The sequence below is a fragment of the Trypanosoma conorhini genome (assembly GCF_003719485.1).
Source record: "Trypanosoma conorhini strain 025E chromosome Unknown Tco_14.4_contig_00659, whole genome shotgun sequence".
Lineage (NCBI taxonomy): Eukaryota > Euglenozoa > Kinetoplastea > Trypanosomatida > Trypanosomatidae > Trypanosoma > Trypanosoma conorhini.
This window is the reverse complement of record NW_021704748.1, coordinates 1-9,639: the sequence shown is the minus strand read 5'-3', so window position 1 is coordinate 9,639 and position 9,639 is coordinate 1. Positions and strand designations below refer to the sequence as shown.

The 9,639-nt window shown below is 54.6% G+C and overlaps 4 protein-coding genes across 4 annotated transcripts, besides 4 other annotated features; all 4 read right to left on the bottom strand.

The window, feature by feature from the left end:
- Positions 1-2: 2 nt before the first annotated feature.
- Tco025E_07900 (U2AF65-like splicing factor) lies at positions 3-605 on the bottom strand (the record flags this gene model as incomplete). Its single annotated transcript, XM_029374759.1, has 1 exon — positions 3-605. A coding segment is annotated over one exon (603 nt), but the record flags the coding sequence as incomplete, so codon positions are not given.
- A 562-nt stretch (positions 606-1,167) lies between these two features.
- Tco025E_07899 (protein-tyrosine phosphatase) lies at positions 1,168-3,444 on the bottom strand (the record flags this gene model as incomplete). Its single annotated transcript, XM_029374758.1, has 1 exon — positions 1,168-3,444. The coding sequence occupies one exon, from the start codon at positions 3,442-3,444 to the stop codon at positions 1,168-1,170; it is 2,277 nt and encodes a 758-aa protein (XP_029225136.1).
- A 391-nt stretch (positions 3,445-3,835) lies between these two features.
- Positions 3,836-3,857: a microsatellite.
- Positions 3,858-4,000: 143 nt separating this feature from the next.
- Positions 4,001-4,038: a microsatellite.
- Positions 4,039-4,177: 139 nt separating this feature from the next.
- Tco025E_07898 (uncharacterized protein) lies at positions 4,178-6,268 on the bottom strand (the record flags this gene model as incomplete). Its single annotated transcript, XM_029374757.1, has 1 exon — positions 4,178-6,268. The coding sequence occupies one exon, from the start codon at positions 6,266-6,268 to the stop codon at positions 4,178-4,180; it is 2,091 nt and encodes a 696-aa protein (XP_029225135.1).
- Positions 6,269-6,281: 13 nt separating this feature from the next.
- Positions 6,282-6,321: a sequence feature (A-rich).
- Positions 6,322-6,957: 636 nt separating this feature from the next.
- Tco025E_07897 (putative 6-phosphofructo-2-kinase/fructose-2,6-biphosphatase) lies at positions 6,958-9,360 on the bottom strand (the record flags this gene model as incomplete). Its single annotated transcript, XM_029374756.1, has 1 exon — positions 6,958-9,360. One exon carries the CDS (start codon positions 9,358-9,360, stop codon positions 6,958-6,960), a length of 2,403 nt encoding a protein of 800 aa, XP_029225134.1.
- Positions 9,361-9,557: 197 nt separating this feature from the next.
- Positions 9,558-9,604: a microsatellite.
- Positions 9,605-9,639: the final 35 nt, after the last annotated feature.

Genomic DNA, 9,639 nt, shown 5'->3' with positions numbered 1-9,639 from the left:
CCCGGTACAGCTGTGGGATCCGGTGTAGAGAGCATGGCGTCCCTCGCAGCCGTCAATGTGTCCTGCTGCGAAATCAGCATCTGCTGCTGCTGCTGCTGCTGCTGTTGCTGTTGCTGTTGCTGTTGAATGAGCGCCATGATCATCTCGGCAGGCAACTGCGGCACCATTCCCCCGGCGTTTGCCGGCATCTCAGGCTGTAGCAGCTCCCGCACATCTACTGCCTCAAAGCGTCGCCGGCCAGCATCGGCTCTTCGCGACACGCTAGAGGAGGAGGACGACGACGACGCCCGGGATCGTGAACGCCTGCGCCCTCTGCCCTTCTTCGCCACCTCCTTGCTACCCGACCGTCCTCTGCCCGTCCCGTGCCGCCGCCGTCGCTGCTCCTCGCTCTCTGAACGCCGCCTGGCGCGGTGGCGGTCACTGTCTCGCTCCTCGCTGGCACCACGACGCCCACTCCGCGGGGAACGTGAACGCCGTTTCCCAGCATAACGCCCGTAGCGTGTGGAGGTCTTCGAGGTGCTGCTGCCGCCATCGACGGCGCCATGCCGGTCAGAGGCGGCATCGCCGCGCCGGGCGTAGCGATCCCCGCGACTGTCACGCCCCATTATCTATTTCCCTTCGCTTTCTCTCCTCGGTGGGATGTGTTATCCCCAGCCGGGTTCCGTGACGAAAGAACAATGCAAGCGACAAGGTGAAAAACGGAGTCATACACACGCAAAAAGTAAAAGTAAAAAAAAAAAACAATTCACCAAGCCTCGGCTAAAAACGTGTAGAGAAGGGATCAAGTTCACAGGAGCGGCGAGCTGCCGGCACGGTAAATGGCGGTGAAGAGTGCCTAGAAGCTAAGCAGCACCAAGCACACCCGCAACACACGTTTCCCACGCAATAACACCTACTTTTCGCTTGTTTCCACTTTTATTGTTGTCCTCTTCGTCGTCTTTTTTTTTCGTTTTACGGCGCCTATTCGCATGAAATCAGTTCAACAATATTAAACTCGTTTTGCCTTTTGATATATAAATAAATAAATATGCGTTGTGTTGGGGTTGGTGTCAATATTCTAAATCACATGCTATTTGATACACAGGGGTCTCTGTTGTTGTTGAAGCCATTTCCTCGTTTGCATTTCCGTGTTTACCTTCGTCCCGCGCCTCCCCTCCACTCCATGCGTCACTGAAGACGAAGGTAGGATGCATACCGTCGTAGATGCTCGTGCACGGCAGGAATAGGAACAGCCATGGAACGTTGCCGGCGCACGTGTTCCACGCATAGATCAAGAATTGATGTGGGCTTGTGTGCCATGGAGTCCGTCTCCTTAACGTGCTTGTCTATGCAACCTCCCCCTGCATCTGTACATGCATCTCCCACAGCCGCCGGCAGCGGTGGGGGTGTCACTGTGGCCGATGCATCTGCAGCCATGCTATCGGCGGGGCCTGGAACTGCATCCCGATGCCGAAGAACGGCAGAAAGATATGAAGCAATGGGCTGCTGATGCTGTTGTTCCTCTCCCTCACGCTTCGCTGCCATTGAGGCACCGGCCTCTCGCACAACCGGGAGTGTACCGCGTGACAGGAATACAAGCCAAAGTAGATACGCGGCTGCTAGACCGCTGGAGCGGTGCATCCCAGCCGAACAATGCACGAGGGAGCAGCCACCTCCACCCGGTGACGGCAGGCCGTGAGACCCACAAAGTGGTGAGGCATCAAAGGAAAAGAACGGGGTGCCGTGCAGAAAACGAAAGACGCCCTCCTGAAAGTGTTTAGAAATATCATACGATGCTCGATCTTCGGCAGGGAGAACCAGTTTGGCAACCAATCGCTTCGAGTACGGAAGTTCTGTGGTGTAGACCATGTACGGACCAAAGCTTCTATGCGGATCCCACACCAAAGGAGTGAGACACTTTCTGAAGAGCTCGTGGGCCAACTCCCGCTCTTCGCTGCAGAAGAAGAGGGTCTCTGCCTCCTCCACTCCTTGCGGGCTGTTCACTCCCGCATCCGGCCCCTCCAATAGGAGTCGACACCAGCAATAAAGCGAATTTACAGCCATGTCCTTGCCATACCCAATGGATCGTGGATCACTGACGCCACCCGGAGGCAAATTGGCATGACACTGCAGTACCCGTGTGATGCGAAGGGTCTCAAGCAGCAGCGGCTGCGACACGGGCTCCCTCCCTGAAATGTATACTTGGGCGCACAACGGTTTCCAATCCACATCCTTGTGGCCATCCCCAGCCTGGTCGCACTGGAACGCGTCAACAAGAAGTGACTGTGTTGTGCGCCGCTCCAATTCCCTCTCGCTCCCCAACACATGTCGACGCATAATCGCTTTGAACGCCGCAAGATGACGGCGCACAAAACCAAGTGCACGATATTCCAGTGCAGAAAGCGAACGCGATGGGCAATCATGCAGAGCATGCTGATCCTGATGCCGTAATTTGGCAACCACAACAATAAGGAAGCTTTGAAAGAATAAGCGAAGAAAATCACGCATGGTGGCCGGGCGAGGCCGCTGCGCATTCGTCTCCGTCGATTCCTCCGACGGCATGGCAACCTCCAGGGCAATTTCATTGGCGTTGGGGACAATACTAACAACTGTATCGGAAATCGCGGCAACTGGAGGACCATCGTGGGCTTCAAGACGGCGATGCGGCGTGTGTAGCATGTCAATCTCTTCCTCCTCCGTCAGATACGTATCATACGCTTCTTCCGCCATTCCGACTGCGTCGATGTCGTGCGGCACCCGTGCGATGGCGTCTTCTTTCCCTCTGCTGTCTTTATTGCGCCCCTTGTTCTTCTCCACCGCCTCCACTTCTTCATCCTCCTCCCCATCGTCACCGTCCCACGCCGCCGGGGCCTCATACAGGAACGTTGAGTAGAGACGTAGCTGCGTTGTGCGACCGCGTCCGATTTTTCGTCGCTTGCTGCGACGGCTCTGATGACCGCCAGAAGGACAGTTTTTGTTCCTCGCCCGCGCCCGCGGCGTTGATTCGACCGTCAAAAGCGCCTCCTCGAGCGTTGGAAAGGCTGCCCTGACGAGCGTGTCCACCCGCGCCTCCTCCGCCACAGACATCGCCTGTTGCTGTTGCTGTAGCTGCTGGGGGCAGGGGAGGTTGTGAAGAGCGCCGTGGCTGTGAAGCGGGTTCTCCGCCTTGGCCAGCAACACCTCCAGGAGATCAACGTTCCATGTCATGGCGGCGAAAAGAAACGCAACATCCTCCTCGTCCATCAGCAGACTGCCCGCGTGGCGGGGGCCCGGGCCACCGCATGCGGCGCCGCGAGGGTCCTGCGGAGGCGCGACGACGGAGGCGCTCGTTCTTCTCGCCGTGGGAGGCAAAGCCGGGTGACACGGGCCCCCGCTCCTCGGCGTCCCACCTGTCGCAAGCGGCGGGAGCTGCAGGTTCCCCGCCCCCGCGGCGGCCGCCTCGTGTGCGGTGGAGGTTTCTGTCATGTGAAGAGTAGATGCAGTCAACACAAGTGAGGCGCCCTTCCGGCGGCCGCTGCAGTTGATGCTGCGTGCGTTTCACCTTCGAGCCCTCCCTCTTCCACCGACCGTGGCCCTCCCTTCACGCAATAAATTGTGTTGTGCAGTGCGCGGTGCAGCGAGAGCAGGCAAGTGTGGTGCGGGCCCGCAGCAAAAGAGCAGAAGCAACAGACAAAGCAAACGTGTCCAGCACTCGCAAGTCTCAGCGGAGCACGCAGGCAACAGGAACAGAAAATAATAATAACAGCAATCACACCGCGCGGCAGAATTGGGAGGAGGCGAACAACAAAGTAAGACTTTCGCACTTGCGTGGTCACCCGCACAGCTCCCAAGAAACCAAAAAAAAAGAGAGAGAGACATATATATATATATATATGATAAAAAAAATATGGCTTGCTCCAATCACTCCAAAACACGCACGCATACACGCAGAGACACACCAATACACGGAGCAAACAGTAGTGAGCCAAGAAAATCGAAGACGCAAGAAAGACAAAAAGTTCCCCACTCACTCACTCACTTTCACACACATACACATACATATACAAATACACAATCACACTATTTTTAAAAAAACTGAGCAGAGACACGAGAACCATATCTACCTTTTCTGGTCCTCCACAATGCACGGCAACGTCATAGAGAGGAGTGAGGGGCCAGGGAAGGGAGGAAAACCACGCAGGCCATCCATATGACGCCCTCACGCACGATGAGGACTCCTTGCCGAGCGCCGTTGTTGTTGCCGGTGTTGGTGCTCCCTGTAATTCGCTGCGGCACCCGCATTGTTTTTGGCGTTGTGAATCAGCCACTTATTCAACATGATGTCGTCGTAAATAACCAAACATATCAAAAGCATGTACGCGTACACGGTCCAGTGGCCATGACCCTCCCGAAGCAGCTTCCGCAGGTAGTAGACTTGCCAGATCCAGTTAGTGGCACAGCAGAAAAAGTACACAACCACAGCGACGAAGGAGAGTACACGTGCGACGTTGGGCGACACCCCAAGAAAGCGCGACGCGAGTAGCACATTCACGCAGTACGCAAACGTCGAAAACGCTGCATAGACAACAACACAGCGGCAGATGTTTTCCTGCGAGTAATCATTCATGGTGCTAAAAAAGTTAAACAGCAATACGCACAGGTGGTGAATCCAGGTTGACCAACTCATCCGCTTCACCACGATCATGGAAACAAAGTCGGGAATGGTGTAAATGCAGCCAAGATTGCGAAGTGTATTTGTATCCCAGACGTCAAACATAATGATACTTCCGAGGTGTGAAGTGGCAAAAGGAACCAGCGAGACGAGAATACCCGCCTTTATGAGGTTCGCAATGGTGTAAAACTTCTTGTCGTGAGATATGCGAGCGAAAGAGAGCGAGTAACGCTCTAGAAAATAGTACGTCATGTAGTAGGTGGAGAATATGATATAGGTCCCAATCACAAACAGGCCAAGTTGATCGCGAGTCTCGAGAACATGATACTGCAGAAACTGTACCACCACCCAGTTCATTGCCGCCACGCAGCAGGAGACAACGAGCGCAGGACGGTTATCCAGCGTCGCCTCCCAAGGATACGTCCCCTCCCCAACGTACGCGCGCACAAACGAGGTGGGGCTAAATGTTGGTAATGCTGGGAAGAGCGATGCGCCGGTCCTCCCGATAGGAGGGTCTTCTTCTACCGACCCGCTCCCCTGCTGTCTTTCTTCTTCTTGTTTTTGTTGAGGAGGCTGTTCTTGATACTGTGGGTGCCGCCACTCTTGCCGTAGATCCACGCCGGGTGTCACAGTACCATATTGTAAGGTTGCCTTGGAATGCAGGTTAGGCCCCACATCTGCTGGCAACGATTGCTCCTGTAGATTGTGATAATGCTTCTGATGGTGAGGATGATGTTTGCGCCGTTCATGCAATGTAGGCAACCCCTCACTTCGAAGCAGAACACGTGGCGTGTCCGCATCAAGGTTTGAATGGGCTGGTTGCAAGAAATCATAGTCATTTGCCTGCATGGCTTGTGGAGCGGGAGTATTTTGAACGCGTGGTTCCATGTTTTCGTACTCCCCCCCTCTTTGCGCCCCAGCAACTACGGGGCCGTTACCGTCCGTGGAGGGTGTATGAAGGCTCCGGCAGCCGGGGCGGAGTAAGTGATGTATTGGGCGACTTGCATCCGTGCCTATGGTGGCGTTCGAGATTGCCTCATCGGCAAAGCTTGCGACACTGTGCTGATTTTGGTGCTCGGGTCCCTCCCGCTCCGTAAGTGAGCTGTAATTCACCACTGTCTTTGGGGTGTCATCACCGTTGCTGTCACTCCGCTCAGGCTGAGCTTTCATCGTTAACGGCGCCGTTGCGGGTGTTTTCGATGTCTCGCCTTCCCGCGAGCACGAGAAATGTTCACCACCGCCGCAACGGTGATCGTCAGGCGTCCGTCGCGGTGCTTCTAGTGGCGGCATGCTCCTCAGAAAATAATTCACACCCTTGCTGTTGGAGAACAAGGCCTCATGCTTGCAGTAGCGATCGATGTCACTCATGTCGCTTCCTTCCTCCGTTTCCTCTGAGTTGGCGTCGTCGGCCGCGTCCCCATTCCCGGCCCCGGAAGAGCCACTAGAAACAGGCGCGGCGACACTGCGGCAACCCCTGTCCGGCGTCCGTGATGGGCGGGTGGCGCTCGTGCGGGCGGCTTCAGCGGGAGGAGCAGGGGGCAAGGCAGCGCCCGTGTCGCCAGGACCGCTCTGCGCCCCGCCCAGCCCCACTTCCTCCTCTCGGTCCTCCCGCCGCGTCCCTCGTCCACACATTGGCATGATTTTTGTGACGTTGCTTTATTTATTTATGTTTCTTTTTTCTTTTTCTTTTTACCCACCGCCGGTCCAACTTGAACCCCACCCGCACCCACGCGCAGGAGCAACAGCTCTGCGCAATATCCCCCTCGATCGCTCTTTCGCCCCGGCGGCAAAAAAAAAAAAGATCAAATCAAGCGGAACAGGAACAGCGAGACGGTGTCGCGAAGGATGGCGTCGGGTCTCACCACCGAAGGGAGGGAAAAGACGTGGGGCGGGCTAATCGTGAAGCAGAGGACCAGTTGAATTTCCATGACTATTTTGTCGGGTGTAAAACAAAAAAAAAAGGGTCTCACACACGTCCGCACACAGGAGGATATGAAGAAAAAGGGGTGAAAGGAAGTAAGAACGAATTTCTATCCATTCCGTTGGCTGCTGTTTTTGTTTTTGTTTTTACATTTGTATCGCAGCGCTGTGCACGATGGACGAATAAAGAATACCGCACACATCTCAATGTCTTCCCCCCCCCTTTTTTTTACTTTCCCTTGTTGGTTAGCTTCCAATTCTCTCCTCCACACCTCATTCTGCTTCCTTCTTTCCTGCTCCTCTCCGCCTACACCTGCACAGATGCTTATGTCTGCGTGCATGGGTGCACGTTTGTTCAGACGGCCAGGGTGGGACGTACACATTGGCCCGACATCGTTTCCTCGGCACTACCCGCCACCGGGGTCACTCAGCACCGCAAGGGTAAACAGCGGCGCATTTGCAGGGGAAACCGCTACTGCGCCACGCCAACGGCGTCCGGCGCGACCGAGAAAAAAGTCAAGCATGTTCAGCAATGCATTGCCGTGATTCGCATATATGCAGCGGAAGTTTATTTTCGCTACGGGTGGCACAGCCGTCGTGTCCTCCACCGGTTTTGCTACTCCCTCGGTGACGCCCTCTGGCGGAAACCAGGGTGCCGCAGAGGAGAGCGTCGGAGGGAAGATGCTGACAAGGCCGCCCTCACTACTTGTTGCCGTGGGGTTCGCCAATTCTACGCATGTCGCACCCGTGGCCGCGGCTACCCATTGCCGCACCGCCACCCAAGTCGCCAAGACGGCGGCCCAGAGACTATACTGCAACAGCCACACTCCCAGGTGGTTCGCCTCAGTTGGGAGTATGTACCGCAGCCACGACAACCAAGGGCCGTAGGAGGCCACAGCGCGACGCGTCTCATCGCGACAAGGCAATGCGTGAATAAGCAGACTCCAGAGTGACCCAAATACCCACCCGAGAAAGGAGGAATGTTGGGGGCACTGAAGTAACTCGCTTGTCTGCTCCCAGGACCAAACAAAGGTGAGCCACTGCAAGCACGCAAAGCTTGTGACAAATATAAAGAACAAGCGATGGTTACTCTCTGCGATTGGGCAGTCAAGGGCAATGCTGTAGCCGTCAAAGCGCCGCAAAAAGACATCTCGCTCGTAGCAATAAAAGGTACGGAGTGGGATCAACATGTGCCTTTCCATGGAAAGGATACGAGGGTGCAACCAGCGATAGGCGCGCCGCCTCATGATGGCCCACAGAGGAGAGGCATCCAAAGACGACTCAGACGGCTCATGCGTAGAACGCATGGAAAGCAGCTTGCATAGCATGCCGCTCAACAACATAAGGCAGAGCAAGGATAGTAGCACAAATTGTTCCAACTCTGCCTTATTGTGAAAGAGCAAACCGAATAAACCCTTCTCTCTGGGTTGGTAAACGCTTTCAAGAGTGTGTCCTGTAAGTGCGGCTTCATCGGGACGATAGTACGTGATTAGCGGTACAAGACCCATCTTCGCCCACGCATACTGCTGCAGCAGCACAAAGGCCGTTAATGCGAGGAGAGAGGCCGCGTCACGGTCTCTGAAAAGCCAAATACCACGCGCAGATTCACCAAAACTATTCGCAATTCCTAGTTTCTGTATGGAGGAAAGCTCTGGTTTTCCCCCCTGCACAGGAAATCCAAAGAGAATCGTCCAGAGTGCATTTCGGAAGAAAAACAAAGCCACTACGAAGTGGCTAATCAGTGGAGGGATAACCTTTAGAAGCAGGTAGGAGAAGGCCACGTAGAAAAGGCCAAAGAGTGACATGACCAGGAAAATTGGCTCGCGAAGCATCATGCTCATTGTACCACGTCGCCGATTCCGACGCACCTCAGTGCAGCTTCTTCCCACCGTATTAAATGGCGAAGAGTCGCTGTGGACCGACTCATTTATGCCATTCCGCAGCGCCGCATGATTTTTCGTCAGCACGTACACTGTCTCACGGTGATTTCTGAAACGGGCATACTGAAGTGCTGTGTAATTGTTCATGTCCGCCACATCTGTACGAGCCCCGCACGAGACGAGGTACTCCACAACCACTGCGTAGCCTTCGCGGGCGGCCCAGAGAAGCGGGGTGCGTCTATTATTATCGAGCGTGTCCAACTCAATGTGACACTTTTCGACGAGGTACTGGCAAATTGCCAGGGAATTCGTGTAGGCTGCCCAGTGCAACAGGGAATGACCTTCCAAATCCCGCTCCTTCGCGTCAAGCGGATGACATTCGCATAACATGAGCAGCAAGGGCAGGTTGTTTGCCTGGACAGCCGAAAAGTACGCACTATACCCTTGAAAATCTTTTTGAAGAGGGTCGGCGCCATGATCCAGAAGTAAGCTTGTCACGTCGTATTGAACACCTGCCACCGCCCAGTGAAGCGCAGTGTGGCCTAACCCATTAGACACATTTAGTTTCACGCCCTGATCCAGCAGAAATCGCGCAACGCCTAAATTGCCACGGAGTGCGCACCACATAAGCAGTGTCGCGTCACTTCCTTCAAAGTTAACAGGACCTTCCCGCAACTCTTGGCCTTGGGCCCAGAACTTAATGACGTGGGCGAGACTGCCATAGATGCAGGCTTCTTCAATACTTGCGGGGCATCTGCGTCGCTGGCGCTCCATCGTAAGCAGCACCTCATTATATGGTTGCCAGGGTTTATATAGGCTCCCATCCATGTAGGGAAGATGCCTGGGACGGTGCTGTCGATAGTACCAGTTGCACCCGGGAAAGTATACATCAAGACCGGCTTGCCGCTGCATGAGTTCAATCGCTTCCATCTCGCCACGTTCCCACAAACACCCGCTTCCTATTCGTGACGGCTCCCTTGCCCTGGCCAGTGTCTACTGCCTCTCAGGCAGTGCAAAATATATGTGTCGCAATTTCTATAAATTCCAGCCCCACTTGGGCGTCGCAAGAGAGAAAGCTTTCAGTGGAATGTTTTTCTATCCAATGCAAAGCTAACACAGACTCACACAGAAAGAAAAAGAAAAAGAAAGAGGAAAGAAAGAAAAGAAAAAAGAACCATAACATGCACAATAAGGTATTGAATTGCAAAC